The 18603-nt window shown below is 29.7% G+C and overlaps 4 protein-coding genes across 4 annotated transcripts; 2 read left to right on the forward strand and 2 right to left on the reverse strand.

Annotated features, from left to right (window-relative positions):
• The first annotated feature begins 233 nt into the window (after positions 1–233).
• LOC125071175 (mitochondrial amidoxime reducing component 2-like) lies at positions 234–3203 on the forward strand. The gene is made up of 8 exons (XM_047681280.1): positions 234–347; positions 794–1019; positions 1096–1240; positions 1437–1531; positions 2153–2264; positions 2410–2615; positions 2699–2773; positions 2951–3203. The coding sequence occupies exons 1-8, from the start codon at positions 335–337 to the stop codon at positions 3078–3080; spliced, it is 1002 nt and encodes a 333-aa protein (XP_047537236.1). The 5' UTR covers positions 234–334; the 3' UTR covers positions 3081–3203.
• LOC125071162 (DNA polymerase alpha subunit B) lies at positions 3179–11747 on the reverse strand. The gene is made up of 12 exons (XM_047681266.1): positions 11605–11747; positions 11220–11454; positions 10990–11035; positions 9852–9928; positions 7361–7531; positions 6553–6676; positions 6352–6476; positions 5167–5315; positions 4601–4835; positions 4090–4293; positions 3511–3688; positions 3179–3408 (listed from the first exon to the last, which is right to left on the reverse strand). The coding sequence occupies exons 1-12, from the start codon at positions 11678–11680 to the stop codon at positions 3274–3276; spliced, it is 1755 nt and encodes a 584-aa protein (XP_047537222.1). The 5' UTR covers positions 11681–11747; the 3' UTR covers positions 3179–3273.
• Positions 11748–13816: 2069 nt separating this feature from the next.
• LOC125071188 (trafficking protein particle complex subunit 6b) lies at positions 13817–15311 on the reverse strand. Its single transcript, XM_047681296.1, has 3 exons — positions 14995–15311; positions 14626–14889; positions 13817–14343 (listed from the first exon to the last, which is right to left on the reverse strand). The coding sequence occupies exons 1-3, from the start codon at positions 15076–15078 to the stop codon at positions 14218–14220; spliced, it is 474 nt and encodes a 157-aa protein (XP_047537252.1). The 5' UTR covers positions 15079–15311; the 3' UTR covers positions 13817–14217.
• A 1178-nt stretch (positions 15312–16489) lies between these two features.
• Positions 16490–17894, forward strand: LOC125071172. The gene has a single exon (XM_047681275.1). It carries the CDS (start codon positions 16664–16666, stop codon positions 17684–17686), a length of 1023 nt encoding a protein of 340 aa, XP_047537231.1. The 5' UTR covers positions 16490–16663; the 3' UTR covers positions 17687–17894.
• Positions 17895–18603: the final 709 nt, after the last annotated feature.

Genomic DNA, 18603 nt, shown 5'->3' on the forward strand with positions numbered 1-18603 from the left:
GTTTCTCTATTATGCTTATTTGTAATATGTAAATTCAGAAATCATTATTATAGGTATATGAGAGAATAATTAAAAAAAAACACTTTATTATACATCATTTTCACACATATATAAAAATATAAAAATTTTATTTTCGTAGGTTTTTTTCAGCTAGCGTATATTAAAAACAAATAGTGTTACCTTGTTGATTTACTTTATACATTTTTTCCAATAAGAAATATGGGAGACTTATTATTGCCGTTGGTAATGTTGCTTACTGTTATCAGTACAGCTTCTAGGACGCAGCAGACAAAATCATTTACATTCAATTAACGAGTTCGATTTAAAAAACATCATGTCTTTGCAAGGTTAGTTTTATTTTTATAATTTAACTTTTATAACATTTAACATATTTATTACTTATTTATTTAATTAACGTGAGGCTTAAAAAAGATTAGTATTAGTAATTCGAATAGTATTATATTAAGATAGTTTTGTTGACAAATCAGATAAGAATAATAAGTAATCAACATTGAAACTTGAATTAAGTAATATTTTACTTGCTAAGCTAAATAAACCATTAAAAGAAAATTAAATTTTAATTAAAATACAAATCTATAGATAGTATTCTAGTAAAATTCAAATTCGATCCATGACATACTCATATCATGTAGGTATCTCAGTAATTATGACCTCTTGTTTATTTTTATACAATAACGATACCAAAAAGATTAAAATTCGAACAATGTTGTTAATGTGACTAAATATTAATATTATTTATTTTCATTTAATAAAGTGTGTGTTCTTTCAACAGGCTCTTATTTAACAGCAGCTGTTGCTACTGCAGGCGTCATCGGGGGCGCGTATTGCGCCTATAGCATGTACCAAGTGTATCAGAAACCGCAATTACCAACCGTATGGAACGAAGTTGGGACTTTGAAAGATCTCTATGTGTACCCAGTTAAATCTTGTGGTCCGATCATACTCAGTAAAGCGGAATGTACAATTTTAGGACTGAAAGACGGCTGGCTGCGAGATCGGTGTGTAATTAAAATATTTTACATGATCACGATTTCTGGGGCAATCACGATTACTAATGCTAGCATGTTGTTATAGAGTTCTTATGGTCGTTGACGATAAAAACAACTTTATAACTGCCAGAGCGTACCCTGAATTATTGCTCGTCCAAACAAAGGTCAAGAGTTCAATTCTTACATTGAATTGCAATGGTATGGAATCTATTGACATCAACTTGGCTGAGGTTTGTTGATAAGTTATTTTTTAATACAAATTACGATACTAATATAAAAATAGTACTCCCTCCTCCTAATATATAATTTTTAAAGTTAATAATCGCAATATATGAGTTCTTGCTTGACTTAATTTAATAAGGATTTTAAGACGAACGTGTAATTGATTATAACTTACTTATTGCACATTAACTATTGATATAAAAGGTAATAGCGTTACAAACACCAAAGCCGGCTACAATATGGGGTATTACGGTTCCTGTGTACGACTGTGGTTGGGAAGCAAGCGAATGGTTTTCAAGGTAAGTTATTATTGTAGATCACAATTTAAAACAATCCGATATTTTTGATATATATCTGATATATAATTATATATCCAAGCTAAGAAAACGAAACGAATTTAATTCTGTAAACACTTAAAAATGTAAAAGGAATTTGTAAAATAATGCAAGTGTCGAAATTATTAAAAAAAAAGAAACAAAGGAATTAGTGTCTATCTATTTGAGAGAGAATTTTTTAATGAACACTTAAAAAACAAGTACCTTTTATTATTATATCTTCATTTGATTGTGATTATTTTAGATAATTCAACTAATTTTATTTTTATATTAATTTGTAATGGACTAATCATAAATCTAATCATTCAGAGTCAGGCCTCTAGGCATTGATCTATGAGTGTTGTTCAGAAGATAGAAAAAAACAATTGATATATATCGTAATATATATCATGATATATATCGCGAACCCCGATTTAAAATGTATGAATATTTATTTGAAAAAAAAAACTTAAAATTAAACTAAGGCGTGATTTTTAACTAAGATTTTTAATTTCATTACTTGATCAATTAGTACCAAAAGCCACTGGATCCTGTTACAAAATACTCTGTGTTCAATGACATGAATAACCAACGTTTATATTTTAGGTTGCTCGATAAAACAGCAAATAGCTTTAGACTCGTTTACTACGCATCGCAAAATAGTCGCCAATGGAGCAATTCCATCAACAAATACTTTAAATTCACAAAGAATGATACGGTAGGATATTTAATATCTATATGTACCTATCTATCGCTAGCTATACAATATTAGAGTTGGAATAAATACGAAAAGTCGCTTGCTTTTATAAATAAAATGATGCTATATAGAAACTGAACTTTTTAATTAATTTTAACGGTTTTAGGGTGCTCTACCAGATGAAGTGCCTTTTCATTTAATAAACCAAGCTTCAGTGGACGATCTTAACACGAGGTTAGATGGTTCTCGTATGACCCCACGCAACTTTAGACCAAACTTCGTACTGACTGGCGCCAAGCCGTACGAAGAGGATGATTGGAAATTCATAAAAATCGGTGAAAATATTTTCGAAGTCATCAAACCCTGCACCAGGTACAATTTAAATTTAATTTAACTTTGTAACGAATATGTGTACTACATGTATGTAGGATATATACAATACAATTTGATTTTAGGTGTATTCTAACAACGATTGATCCAGAAACCGGTATACGTAATGGAAAAACAGAACCGCTGGAGACTTTAAAACGGTAAGTCTGTACTCGTCAATGAAAAATTGACATTTTAAATTTTTGGAAAAGTGAAAGCTAATAAAAAAAAAATATTTTATTCAGTTTACATAAAAAATATGATTAATAAATAAATGTTATGTATAAAAAAACATTTTTTTTTTTCATGTAAACATAATAACTAACGTTTTCTAACAGTTACCGTCAAATCGAAAATCCAGAAATACGTAAAATAACAGGTAGTACGCCACGCATGGGCCTTCAGATCGCTCTGCGCTCGGGACCAGGCGGCATCATTTCGCTCAACGACACCATATATGCAGCATAAGTCTTGTTTATGTAAAACATGTTCACTTTTTTCGTATCTTATAAAACATGCTACGAGTGGTTTATTTTTTCTTTAACAGCAAATAAAAGTGGTTTTAATTGTAAGAATTGTTTATTGAATAAAACTAAATATATTATCATAACAGTCTATTTTAATATTACATTCCTATTTAATTTGTATAAGTAATACTAATTTAAATCCGGACAATCTGAGCCGCAACACCTCCAGGAGGGTTTATATCCGGGGTAATCAATAAGCGGGCGAAGGTACCGCCTCCGACGCCCTTCGCTAAGCGTTCTGGATTTACAACGACGCAGCCATTCACTTCCTGCAATATATGTATTAATATAATATTTGCTTATTTCACATTAAAGTTTTTAACTCTCAAATTCTATGCCGTCAGTTCCGATACGCGGCATGTAAGAATTACCTTAACGAAGTATCTAAAGTTGGAGGGCAGCAGCAGCACGTGCGGCGCGGCGGGCAGCTGCGCGTGCGCCGCCCACAGCGCCGCGTCGGCCGCCAGCGGCGCCGGCCACAGCGGGCAGTAGCTCTGCTGCGCGCACACGTGGCCCGCCAGGCGCGCCAGCTTGTCGCCGCCCATGCCTCTGCAATGCGTATTTTTGTCATATTGTCAGTCCTTCATTTATATATTATGTTCGACGATATGGCAAACATTATCCATTATACAAATTAAAAATAAGTTAACATTATTTATTGATTTTGTCTTTCTCTACAAATTTACGGCTACCAGCATTATAACAGTTTATTTTTTTGAGAAGAAATAGTTTTGTTACAGTCCCATCTTTCACATCACTTCTGGCTTATTTGACTGGTTTCTCTTTGGACGTGTGCGATAGTTGTCCCATCGGACTATTACTAAAAGAATAGTACATCATTCACTAAAATATCTCCTGCATAGTTAATCAATGAGATTAGCTAAAATTAGATATTTTGAATCTTGTCATATATCTAATTCTAAAATATTGGTTTTTAAATGAAAACTTACAATGAAATCTCTTCTTGACTGATGTGCATGAGGACATCTGTGCTGGTTAATCCAACAAAAATACCGTTAATGTTTAGAGTGCTCGGGTCTGGTAGAAAGTGTATGTTGGGGTGCTTTCGACGACTGCTGTATGCTGGAGTAGGGTAGATGTTCACGTTGAATGCGTCCTTAGAACTCGATACGATGTATATCTTTGTAAAAGGACTGAAAATTTCCATAACATAATCATTTATCACTTTGATTAAGTTGTTTCAATTTCAAAAGACATCTTATTTTTATTAGCTAACACTATTATACCATTTAACGAACATTTGCATTAAATTTATGTAATTGAATAACTTGTTATGAATATATGACTAGATACGTGTGTATAATGCGAAGAAAGGTTATTATTGTTTTCGTTTTATTTTTTAAGATTAATATTTTTTTCTTACGATAACATTATCGCAAAAATAAACAAAGTAGAATTAAGTTGTTTACGATGTATTGTATTTATCTGAACATTTCTTACCTCGCTGTACTAATTTCTGCTATACTATCAATCAATTTATCAAAAAATGATTTGTAAGTTTCGGCCATCGAGTGATCTTTTATCTTGGCGTGTTCGCTGTCCATAAATGGTCCGATCATGATTACAACGTGAGGTTTGTGCGTCCCGATGTATGTTATTAAGTCTTTAAGTGGCTCATAGGCCATGTTGTTCGAATTTGTATATGGTCCAGTCGCTACCACCATTGACATTGTACCTAATATCAATCTGGTTAATAATTGTGTTACTTACTTAAGGTTTACTTAACATAAATCAAAATTTGTGAACAATGCCTGGGACCTAGTCCTTAACATAATTTAATTAATGTTTGATTTTGATTTGTTTGAGTTTGATTTAAATTAAATTATTGACTCGCAAAATAAACAATTATTTGGCATTTAACCAGAGATTATTGATCCGTCTTACATAGCGGGAATATATTTCGAAAAGGATTCTTTGTTTATTATCTTAATAGGATTATCAAAATATTATTCGATTTGTTGTATGTGTTTTGGAGAAGCCTCCTATCGAAAATGCTTTATTTGTACCTTTTAAAGCGTTCATCATATCAGCCTTGGGGTCGGACACGAGTCGAGACGCATCATGGAACACTTCCTGTGCTATGAACTTGTTTCCCCGCGGGTTAACACCGCGCATCACTACCACTTGTCCAGGGAAGAGTGAATACTGCTTTACTCTGTCGAATTAATCATTTCTTAAAAGTTTGAAAACTTTTTTTGGCGTCTAATAAGGGATGCATCTTAGGAAGTTAGCAACATTGATTTAGAGCTATTTTGAATTATGAAGAAGGCGCAACTGGTTATATTTTTACCTAATCATGCCTATAGGAATTATTAATAGAATTTTTAATAATGAGTTTACAGAGTAATAAGACCTTTTTTGTAAATATAATAATTATTATATTTTGATAATGGACGTCAATCTTAAAGTTAATAACTTTGATAATTGCAAAAGTGTAACTTTTACAGAGATTATTTTATTAAGTCTATTTTAACAAAATTGATTAGTTCAAGTATCTTTTATTAGACTAAGGTATTTTTAACATGACTTAAAAAAAGTAGAGGTTATATATGTTAACTACCTTTGTTATACATACTTGACTGTGTGTCTTTTGTATAATGTGAAATAGGATATTAACTTATAAGTATAGAAAAAAAAGGAAAAAGTAAAGGAATTAACTTAAAAGTAAAAAATACAAAAATACTGAAAAAATATGAGAAAATATTAATAAATAAATATTGGACAACATCACATACATTACTCTGATCCCAATGTAAGTAGCTAAAGCACTTGTGTTATGGAAAATCAGAAGTAACGACGGTACTACATACACGCAGACCCAAGACAACATAGAAAACTAATGAACTTTTTCTACATCGACTCGGCCAGGAATCGTACCCATGAAAACCGGTGTACACACTACTCGACCACGGAGGTCGTCATTATATTATAATGTTACAACGCATATACGCCTCTTTTTCGGATAGTTTAATCGCGTACTGTTATAAGCTTATCATTTTCTAAACTTAAAACATTTTATTATTATACGTAATATAAAATGATTTGCTTCGTATGGCAAGATGTGTGATATTATTGTCTTATAAGCATTGAGAAAACATAATTTCTCCTTTCCTTAGAGGCATAATTATTGTATGAAATACTATTATTTTTGAATTTCCTACATTTTTACTCAAATGTTTAATTTTTCTTACCCATCTAAATCAACAGATACAGCCTGACTCAGAGAATCCTCCCATGTTCCTTGTAGAACAACACTTTTAGAGTTGAGTCTCGCATCCGCGTCACATTCTATGCGACCTGCTACTAATACTTCTGTCTGTAAACATTTCAGGAAACTTAGAATTTGAATCATTTAAAATCTATATAATAGTCAATAACATATAATATCTTACCTGGGTTTTATGTCTCACCGAAGACGATTCCGTAAAACCATTCTTCTTCATTATACACTGCGACAAATATCTGATGTGGTTATCGAAAGTACTGGCTTTTTCATGGAGCAATTCAAAGCCGAACCTTGAATAAAAGTTAGGCATTTGTTTTTAAAGTAATACAAGCAAACAGTCCTTTGTTGGGGAGTGACCATTGCCCACAAACATACGCACTCACTGCAAGAAGTAGGTATAAGCCTTCGCGTATTTACTGTATAGCTAAGAGGACACGTGTCCAAGGATAGGACTTTTAGGGACGGCAGACTAGACCGCTTTCGTCCGGCATGTACCAGTCTTTGACAAAACAAATTTATTATTTAATTTATATTATGTAAATAAAATTATTTATAGTTAAAAAAGTACTAGATGACCGGTGAATGTGGCTTTCGGTTCAAATCAATAAATATGCTCTTTGTTATTTCAGCTATTATGCATTAAACACAAATACAAATTATAATTATTTATGGAAGACAGACAAGACAAACAGACAGTCCGGAAAGCCACTGGTTGCGGGCTGCAAAGACCGGTCGTTGTGGCGATCTTTGGGGGAGGCCTATGTCCAGCAGTGGACGTCCTTCGGCTGACATTAATGAATGAATGGAAGACAGATCATAAGTTATCTATATTATTTACTGTCTATTGAATACATAACGCAAAGTTGATTCTTTACGTACACGAATGCTCATGGCCCAAAATTAATTTACGCTCCAATGACACAAAACACAATTAATATAACTCCATAATTGTTAAAGTAAAAGTTTCAACTTACATCGCTTTAGTATACACGTCTCCATCATCATTTGGCACTTGCGATATATTCAATTCCAACAAGTCATTAACTCCGGTCGACGAGGCTATTGCAGATAACAATTTTTCATCGCCATAGGAATGTACAACGGATCCTTGATTCGTCCGTGAAGTGTATTTGCCCGAATTATCACTAAAAATTGTATTGATTGGTTATTGAATGTCGTATCAAAAATTCTACTCTTGATCTTCCCTGTCCTATCTTTAGTAACGGGTGAGAGTTACATGACAGTAATTAAAACTTGTAATTCATGCATTACAGACTTCAGTATATTTCGCACGTGCATAATTAAACGATAAGTTAGTATACCAAATAACAAATTATTCATTTAGATGAAAAATATTGAGAAAAAAAACACTGAAAACTGATCAACTCCCTAGAATCTCTCTTTAAGATATATTTTGGATGGTTTGTTTGAAATTTTATATACACGAGAGAAAAAACCTATAACGATTTTGTCAGTGTAGTGTATGTTCCTGAGGTACGGTGTTAAACACAGCGCAGTGCAAATTTTTTAAAGACTTCCAGAAAGAAGGAACATTGTTATTCAAAAGTATAAACGAGCGCATCCCTATATATATATTTTCTCCCTATGTTCAACGCACCTAAACATTTTTCGTTTTGTTTACATACTGCATTTGTCACTTACACAGTCATTACATGCAACAGAAGTTAATACAAAGCGTGTAAAAATAATATTAATAAACTTTAGACAAAAGGAAAACATATGTATACATCGATATATATTTTTTACAGGCTTATTAACTGTAATTTATGTTCGTTTGTTGAAATCAAAAAAAATTTTGCAGGATGAATTAGAATGATTTCCTTTGATTGTATGAGTTGAAATTATACGTGTTGGTTCAGATCTGATGACAATCATTTTTACTAGAATGAGCTGTTTCTACACTCACGATAGGCTCCAGATGCAGGAACTCTTACGATCGACAACAGGTTTTTTGTATTTATAGATGAAAACGCATCGACAAGTCGTCAGCTAATGATCGTCAAAATACATATATTTATAATGTAAATATTCATTTTGTAATTGTAGTGAAATATACAAACTTTGACATTAAGGCGACTAATAGCATAAGTCTTGAAAATGTAAGTTTACCGTAAGTTCTAAGTCTTCTTAATTCACTATTTAGACAATACATTTTTAGTTCGTATGAAATATATATGGAGAAAGATTAACTGTATGGTTATGGGTTCGTAACTGCATTACACTCGTACAAATACATGTAAGTATATTTAACTAGCAATAATATTACTACATACAACAAAACTTAATATGAAGAGTGTAAAAATATCTTTTGGAATATTTTTTTAGACGATAAGAATTTTACTGATTATTCGTATTCTGTACAACCCGATATCCGTAGGAACAACCCATGTTTATACCATCACTAGTTAACATAATCATTGAGTTGAAAAACATTGCAGTAAAGGTATTCTGTAAGAAGAAACTCGAAACTCATCGCAGAACTCGAGCGTGAACTGTCGAAATAAGATTACATGACAGTGACTATAACAATTATAAAATTTATAGGATACACGTATCCAAATTTCGTATCATAATTTTTTGTCAACACTTCACGACTGAGATACCAGATTTCTAATAGAATCGCACTGCATTTCTAATATGTAGATGTAATATTGGGATATTTGCAAAAATTACAAAGTAGTCAGACACAATTATTTTATTTGTCATTCTTGGAAAGTTCTATAACTTTCTCGAAACAACTACGTATTGTATTTTCAATACGGAATAAAACGAGTAAGTATTTATAATATTATACGCTAAGAGCGTTAATATGAAATACCTAATAAGGCAAGAAATCATCAATACAAATAGTTCGTGGTTTTTTGATGACGTAATCTTCACCCACGATCTAATCTACAAGTAAAAAAAAAATGTACCTATATTTAAACAAAAGCGAAGTTTACAAAACACGGCTACATCCTAAGTATTCGACTCTTGAAAGCAAATTAATAATTGGAGAAAAACATATTATATTAGCTTTTATGCAGAAAAAAATTAATAGAAATTTATTCTGCCTTATTGCGTAACTTATTTCCTATATCATGACAGGACTCATTTATCCAACAAAGTAATATACCAAGCTATAGTTTATTTGTTATAATATATATAATAAATGAGTACTTTTTCTATAATGCCTAACTGCTGAAATAAACTACTAAACCAATATATATATAACATATACCAGAAAATGCATCACAGTAAGGTTAATAAGCAACTATGTTGCACAGTCAATGCTTTAAATTAGACTAATCATATGATAAGTTAGAATATTATATCCTTGTAACATCATATTTGATCTAAACTCTATGGATTGGTATCTTGTGTTAGATAATTAACAATAACAATAATTCACACAGTACATGTTTTATAACAAATGTATGTGAATTTTCAAAAAAATAAACTTACACATTTGGTGAGTATGTAGCGGGATGTAATTCATTGTTATGACTTTTGCCTTGTTCTATTTTCTCAGTTTTAATTCTCTGAAATAATGTATTAATAAGTATTTTATTGACACAGCATCTCGAGAATATTTTATGGGGTATTTTTGACATTTATAAAAAAGTTATGTTTGAACATGGTATAAAAGTTTGTATTGACAAATTTATTTCATATAAATTTAATTTATGTAATTGCTGGACTGTATTTAAGTAAGCAAATAAACGTAAAAAAAATGCATTTACAAATCTTAAAAACTACAGGTAAATTTAAAATGTTTTCCAAATCGCAGTAGATTGAGTTGATGGCTGCAGACGAGTATGGATCTAGTCATGATGTTGAATTTACATGAACCAGAAGCAAACTCGCCCACAAAAATCATCAAGTCAAGAATAGTTAGGTTATTTTCAAATCAATTTCACTTACAAAGCTTAATTTTAAAATAAAACATTATAAAAAAAATATTAATTAAATAGTTAGTTGATTTATTATTGGTTTGTTTTATTGCAAAAGTATAATAAATAAACACCATCAATATGAAAGCACAAAATTTTAGAAATTTTAATGTAGAAAATTGAGCATTCAAATAAAATGTACATTTCTTAGGCTATGTTAGATGTCTGTCTACTTGTATTCTTAGCAAAAAAGATGTAAATGTTCAATATTTTTTATTTATCCTTGTCTTCTCTGCAGATAGTTCTGGCAGCAATCAATGAGTGTAGATCTAGTCACAGGACTGCACTGCACCACTAGATTTATACCCATCGACTGCCAACAGTAACTTGAAGAATTCTGGAATACTCGCAGTTAGTGTTGTCTTGATGTTTAATATAAACATTATAATTATAAAAAAAAAATTCATTGCAGATAAATGGTTCAGTTATATATTACAATATAATAATGTTATTTTAAAATAAATAATTAAGTTATTATTTATAAAAACAAATAAGTTAAATAATATAATCTAATAGCAAATAAACTGCAATTTTTATTCAATAAATTATAATAATGAATGAATTTAAAGTTCAGGTATTTAAGTTTACAATTATAATAAAATTATTAAGGAAAATATTCAACAAATTCTTTAAAAATATATTCTACATACCTTTGGGGTAGTACTCATATAATTTGACAGGACTTCATTTTCTGATCTGATTTGTTAAGAATTATTACTAGTACTAGTATTCCAGCTGGCATTATACAACAAAATTGATAATACATACTTCAGTAACTTAACCTTATGACAAAAAAGTTTAGTAACCGACACGAACGTTAGAATAACAATTAAAAAGTAACATTTAAAATAAACACGTGGAAAAGTTTTAAAAAGGATACGGAATAGTTGCGGGTGCGCCGTAAACAGTCAAACTTGCGCCGGTACTTGAATGTGTAACTTCATTAACAAGAGCGTTAGACCGACTTGCCGAACGTTTGGAAAATTCCCTTTTTGCGAGTAATTCCAAGTTTTCTAAAGTTGGCGACGCACCATTTAATGTAGTTAAACTGAATGCCATCCATTGTTCAATAAAACTTTCGGCGTCTACATTATATTCTGTACACAGACTTACACCTTGAAAGAAACGAATAACAGAACAACCTTGAACATAATTTTATAGCGTTATAGCTTTACTAACAACAACTAACTTTTTACTGTAGGGGAAGTTAGTAAGAGGCTTCGGTGTCGAGTAAAACATCTTTAGACGACTAGTTGGTTACTCACATTTGGTTAAAACTTCTTTCGATACGTCTATACCTAAAAATTGAAACTGCTCAGTCACCAATTCTTCGGTAGCCATTTTCTGTAAAATTGAAAGAGCGGAGCGAATGAAGGAAGCACGAAGTAAAAGAGCGCCAATCAAAAAGTATGCGTCAGAAAGTTTTCGTTATAGACTATAGACTATTTTGAATAGTAATTTATGGTGACATTATATGTCAGAATATCTTTTTAACGGTTAAACTCTTTGTTTTCCACAAATCAAACTTTTTTAAAAATAATGTTTTTTTTTTAGATAAAAATATTACTAAAACCGAAAAAATATTACGTTATATGTTCTTGTTAAAATAAAGAAAAGAAAAAAAAAACTTTTTTTTAGGTTCTTTATTAAAGAATGATGAATAATAAGTGTAGCATATTATAAAAACATTTATATATTCGATTACGAAAAGTTTATTTATTTTTATATTATATTCAATTAATTATTATTTTTTCTAGTAATTCGTTATCAATGTTTATAATGTGATGAGACTAGTGATGGTGCCCATCGAATTATTATTAATAATGATTTTAAGTAAGTGTAAAATCTTAAATAATTTAGATTTTTTTTTATGTTTATCTTATTATAGTAATTAGTAACTTAGATAATAAAAGAACCTACTTTTCAAGCAATGGCTGCCAGTTGATCAATCGTCAGATTTACAAAAACTTTGTATGTACAAACGAAATGTAGGTCTCAAAAAAATAAAAACACCTCATCTACCTTAGATACTACAACACAGCAGACATTTTTAGTTTGAAAAAATTTAACAAATAAACAGTAACGTTAATTCTATTTATTTGACCCTTGTAGCTTGTCGCACATCTATCTTAGCTATTCCTATACAATATATACCTAATTCTCATCAAATATAATTTTCTAGATTTTATAAGATATAGAGAACAAACACATAAGAAAAAATAGACGTTTTTCCACGTAAAGTAGTAAGTTGAATACATTAACAGAGTGTCATTAGTGATCCCTTGGACCGATCCTTTACATTATAATTTGAAACTAGATTTAAGCCATAACTAAATCTCGAACTGTGGTTTGTACTGTTTTCAGCCAAAATATTAACGTTTTAAACGTATAAGTCGTATTATATAAAATCCTACGATTTATTTAGTAATAGACCTATAACTATTTTGGAATGTAGGAATTTTTCTTTACTAAAATTATTGCTCAGTAGTTTCCTAATTAAAGAAACTTATTACTAACAATATAGTATTTACAATTCACTCACGGAGGCTCCTCCACTCGTTCTTACAAGATATCTTAGTGTGAATGAAACGACTAAAAGTAAAGATAGACAAAAGTACACATTAGATTATATTTGTTAAATTTATTTTATTAAAACTAATTAATAAAAGTTATTGATGTTTACGCGCTTTTTCAATTATTTTTGGTCGAAAACCAAAATGAAAAGAATCTATTTTTTTATGTTCACTAATATTTTAACTTATAAAAGTATCGTGAGATAAACCTGAATTTTTCGTGTGCAACGGCAGGGAAACTTTTATTTTGCTTTCCAAGTTTTGCACCTACTTGGTGGCGATTCTTAATTCAAATGTTGAATTAATATCTGAAAAATAGTAAATACATATTTTTTACCTAAATGTTACGGTGACACTGCTTACTAATAAAATTTACATACACATAAGTATTATTAATAAGTTCGAAAAACAACCAGGAAAAACCAGTAAAGCAAGAAAATATTAGAACAATTATGTTACAATTTACAAAAGTAAGTTTTGTAATAAAAATGAGATCCAATCAATTTATAAGTAATGCTTTAATCTGATAGGTATTGTTAAAGTATTAGGAATTATATTATTGTATGTATATGTAGGTACATATACATACAATAATATAATTCCTCATTGTATTTTACCTAATTGAAATCTAATAATTCTAGGGAACATCGAGATATTTCTTTCGTGGAATTTCTACTACACCAATCAAACATCAATCTACACTTGTGAAATTAAGAAAACTTCAAGCGGATTTTCAAGTTGGTAAAATTTTTGTTAATGTCATCTCTTATATTTGTTTTTATGATAAACAGAAATTCAAGATAATAAAAATTATTTTGAATTTTAAATTGCAATGTTTATAGTCTAACCCGATTTTAATATATTATTAAAAAAAAAACACATAGTAGCAAAACAAAAAAAAATGTTCAGTAATACTTCATTTTATTAACATATTAAATATAATTTCTTCATATTGTAGTGTGAAAATGGAAAACCAATTTGGCTAAAAGGTGGTTTAAGTGACAGGATCCTGTATGGAACAACTGTGGTTCTGTGTTATATTGGTGTATTGATGACACTTGTTACAATTTATGATAACGCCAAACCATCATCTTGGAAAAATCCTACATGCTAATTTTTTATTACAATGTCTTATAGCATTTTTTTATTTCAGTATCAGAAGGGAATATAATTTAATTACATAAATAATTATTAGTATACATTATTATGTTTTCTAATTTGATTGTAATAAACAATTCTACTTAAACTATCAATTATTTTAATAACACTAATACATATGTATATTAAAATGATTTATTAATATGTTTAAGTTCTTTGGACATGTATATGAAATTTACAAGATGGCATTGATTGTACTTCAGCGGTCACAATACTGTTAATGCAGAGATTGGCCAGACCCCCTCTTATCAAGCCACATGTGTATGCCACATACTGTAAAAAAAAAACAGTGTTAGTAAAAAATTTAACATTTGTTTGAATTGATTGATACTTTTATATATGTTTATTGTATCTGTTATAATATATGAACTATTTTTAAAGTAACTAATACTTTTTTCGATAAAATTTAAAGTTGAAACATAAGTATAATTTACAATATGAATAAAAAATATCTTTAATTGAATAACAAAAACAATTGTATATATTTATGGTTTATACAAATTTTCTGCAATAATGTATATAATTCAAAGTAAAAGACAAAAAGTGTTTTTTTACCCTAGGTGCATATTCCAAATATTGATGTCCATTTGAGAAATTGGTAAGAAATCTAAAAGCATTATCTTGTAGGACATATACACCCTGGTGATTTGTCCTTAAGTTGTCTATCTGTTTTTTATAAATGCATGTCCAAAAATCTGTACATATGAACTTCATTGTGTCCAATTCATCTTTAAACCTTGGCCATTCTCTTGTTAGCCTTTCCATTATTTTATAACCAGCTGCAAATCCAATGTACTCCACTACAGACAAATCTACCTCCTGTAATATATTCAAATATGCATTAAATTCATCTGAATTTGAAAAGAAATATTAAGTAAGGAACATAAATGATATTTAATAGTTTTTATATTTATATCAACATACCTTACTACCATTCGTATTTTTTGGTTCTAAAGCGTAGTTAATAATTTCAGAATGTAATAACTCGAACACTATATCATCAGCCATGTTTAACGATATACGACAATAATAATTTTAGGATAATTTTCAAGAAATATATGTTAAAATTTAAAAGTCTATAGATCAAAACTTTATTATATTTTTATCGAATACAGGAAATAATAAATAAATAAAAATATATGGTAAAGTGTTAAATATTCTTAAAAATTAATTATTACTAATTACCACTGAAATTGAACAGAAAACACTTTTGTCATAAGCATAACAATTAACAGTTACTCATACTCACTGTCATTTGTCAAATTGACAGTCAAGAGTCAATCGTGAATTCAAAATTCAATGACGTCTCAGATTGTACTACATAGTTTAAACCCCTTATGTCATTTAAAAACAAGAGTTAAGTTTATTATGCTAGGTCATATGATCAAAACCTTTAAATGCCCAAATAATACAATATAGTAATTTGTGGAATATTTGTGTTACCTATATATAGAATAGAACAATAGATATATATACCTATATATATCTATTGTTAAAATGCCTACATCTGTAAATCAATATTTTTGATTTTGTTAACACAACCAAATTGTTCATATAGTTTCTGTTTGGATAATATTTTGAGTTCAGAGCTTCAGCGAGGCCCTTATTTATCGTATTAAGAAGACCTAGGCTCAACTTCACATTTTATGATATTTACAAAAAAATGTTAGACTATTGACTGTATTGAAACAGACGTGTTAGTCAGTTAGTTATTTATTTCTAAGACACACGGATTCTGTACATAGTATATAGGAGCCAAAGAAAACATTTTTCAGAGATTTTCTTAAAAAACATGATCTTGTAAAGTTGTATTCGTGTAAATATTTAGAAAATAGAAAATAACTATGTAGATAGATAATGATATAATAATAAATGATATGTTATTCTTTAAATAATAATTGATACTCTTTTTAATATATTTGATAATAATAAAAAATAATTATATATAATTCCATATATGGAATACCGCTCTTTGTTTTCGAATTGATTTTAATATCAATATACAATAAAACAATTGTATTATTTAATTTGAATTAAGTTTGCGTTCAATCATTACTAATACATCATGAAGATATTCAGTGAGTTCATTACTTACTGAAACTATTTATTGCTTATCCTCGATGTTGACAAGGAGAATATGGTATGTAACGCCCAAATATTAAATTTATGTTCAATACTCAATTCCGATATAAGCGGGCTATCAATGATCTTCAAGTTATATACTTTTTCATGTTGAATTTGAATTCAATCATATCCTATATGAAAATAATAGTTCTATCGCTATATATTAAAAAAACATGTAATTCTTAATCAAATATAATAATAAAATAAACGTATGTTAATGGTTTGCAAAACAGCTACGATACGGGTAACACTGCTTGAAGTTAAGTTAAAAGGAGTCAAATAGCAATAGCCGCGATATAAAATGAATATGGCGAAGCTAGAGATGTTGTGTCTAGTTCAGAATTTAGTGAATAGAAAAGGATCATTATTAAAGTTACTTTTGGGTTAGTGGCGTATTCGTGTTAATCATAGGTGCGAGCAAATTGGTGAAATTAAAATATAGTGACTTGTATATCTGTTGTTTTGCAAAATGGATGTTAAAAACATATCAGAAATAAAAGATGGCGAATCAACGAGTCCTCTTGTGCTGGTAGAAGCGCCATCTATATTAGAAGTGCCAAATCTCAAACTAGATGGAAGTGTAAAAAAAAAGAGAAGACGCGGGAAAACCAAACGAAAAATTATAAAACCATTTTTAAAAATGCCTTGGCAGGAAAGAAGAATGATTGATAATTCTAAGAGAAATAATCGATTTCGAAAAATCGTTTTATCAAAAACCCAGGCACCTTTTAATAATAATCAATTTCTAATGGAAATTCATAAACCAGAACCAGAAAATAATTTCAACTTATTCAGAACCCCGTCTGCTCGAACCCGGGATTCTAGTTTTAGTGTAGATTCAGAGGAAAATTACTTTTTTTCACTCCCAGAAGACGAGGAAGAATATTTAACCAAGGAATTTTCTAGTGTTTACGAAGACGCGCAAAGTGAACGGTTATCAAATATGTCTAAAAATGAACTTGTTCAAGAATATCTTTTGCTTGAGGCTAAATATGATAATCTCATAAAGAGGAATGAGCGAAGTAAAGTGAAAGACACGGAGGGAGACAAAGATGTGTCAGTAGCAGATAAGGATGTCTCAATTACGGATAAAGATAGCATGCTGACTGACCGGGATACTTCAGGTACATCTGTCATGTCTGGTTCAATAGACGAGCCCTCAGTTTATGACGTCATGCAGAGATTGAAGGAGCAAGATGAGCAAATTCGCGAACTACAGCTGGCTAATGAAAAATTACTTTTAGAAAATAGCCATTTAAGACAAAGAAATCAGGGCTCAAGTGAAGATTCAGAGAGTGACAGCTCTTCTACTTCTGATAGTTGCAGCAGTTCAAGTTGTAGTTCAAGTCCTGAACATGAACCTGTTTTGGTAAATGGTGATGTAGCAGCTAATGAAAACCACATTGTTAATGGAGAGCATAATGTCACGAATGGTGTACAACCAACTCCGCCTCTTGTCAATGGATTTCACAGTCCAAGTGATAAAAACTAAAGTGAACAGTATATAAACTTTTAAAGATGGACAAAGTAATATATGTGTTAGTCTTACGTTTATAGCCTTAGCTCAAAAAAGGAATAAATATAAACAAACTATAGATTTATATATTCCATTTGATATAGTAATAGCTGTAGCACTACAAACAGTTCTTGATTAATATATTTTATTTTATAATACCACCACTATTTCACTTTCATTTTATTATTTAAGTTCTAAAAACAACTTCATCAACATTTAAAATACAGGTTTTTTGTCAATCCATAATGCATATCAATTATCATTCAAGCTCTCGACCAATTATATCACATACATTTTAAGTCATATGTTGCTTATTTGTCTTGATTCCTCTTGTGGTTTGAGAAGCTGCTGTGTATTACTAATATACAAGACTATTGTTGTTCTCTTGCCTGTGTTGTATGTCTTTATAAAGATACTCTTATTCATGTAATAATTTTAAGACTGTTATAATGTAACTGTGAGATCTCATCTTAGGTTTAATGGATCCTCTGTGATACCCATGTTGATATTTGTGTGATAGTTTACCTGATTGGTGATAAGATTTGGAAAATATTTAAGACAATGTGTATGGAATGACAATTTGTATAGTCAAGCAACATTTTACTAATGTCATATTAGATGTGATAAAATGTTTTAATCAAAATAAATTTAATGGCATAATAAAGTAATAAAATAAATATCACAAAAATATAAATATTTGCATATTTTTTACAATAAAAATAAAACTTAAAAAAGCTGTCTGTATGCAAAATTGCACAATTTTATTTAATTATTTCTCATACAATATATTTTTTACTTCTGAAGTGCTATAAAAATATTTCTAATCAAGATCTGGATCTCACTTTTATATTTATACAGTGTAATGATATTAAGAATGTAACAGTACAGTTGTA

Source organism: Vanessa atalanta, chromosome 18, assembly GCF_905147765.1.
Source record: "Vanessa atalanta chromosome 18, ilVanAtal1.2, whole genome shotgun sequence".
Lineage (NCBI taxonomy): Eukaryota > Metazoa > Arthropoda > Insecta > Lepidoptera > Nymphalidae > Vanessa > Vanessa atalanta.

Coding starts and splice junctions, on each gene's coding strand:
- LOC125071175 (XM_047681280.1), top strand. Junction 1,020..1,095: donor GACGGCTGGCTGCGAGATCG/GTGTGTAATTAA, acceptor ATGTTGTTATAG/AGTTCTTATGGTCGTTGACG. Junction 1,532..2,152: donor GCAAGCGAATGGTTTTCAAG/GTAAGTTATTAT, acceptor TTTATATTTTAG/GTTGCTCGATAAAACAGCAA.
- LOC125071162 (XM_047681266.1), bottom strand. CDS start 11,680: ATGGCTACCGAAGAATTGGTGACTGAGCAGTTTCAATTTTTAGGTATA. Junction 6,477..6,552: donor CGGTGAGACATAAAACCCAG/GTAAGATATTAT, acceptor AAATGTTTACAG/ACAGAAGTATTAGTAGCAGG. Junction 5,316..6,351: donor GTATCTGTTGATTTAGATGG/GTAAGAAAAATT, acceptor TTAATTCGACAG/AGTAAAGCAGTATTCACTCT.
- LOC125071188 (XM_047681296.1), bottom strand. CDS start 15,078: ATGGCTGATGATATAGTGTTCGAGTTATTACATTCTGAAATTATTAAC. Junction 14,890..14,994: donor AAAATACGAATGGTAGTAAG/GTATGTTGATAT, acceptor AATATATTACAG/GAGGTAGATTTGTCTGTAGT. Junction 14,344..14,625: donor ATTTGGAATATGCACCTAGG/GTAAAAAAACAC, acceptor TTTTTTTTACAG/TATGTGGCATACACATGTGG.
- LOC125071172 (XM_047681275.1), top strand. CDS start 16,664: ATGGATGTTAAAAACATATCAGAAATAAAAGATGGCGAATCAACGAGT.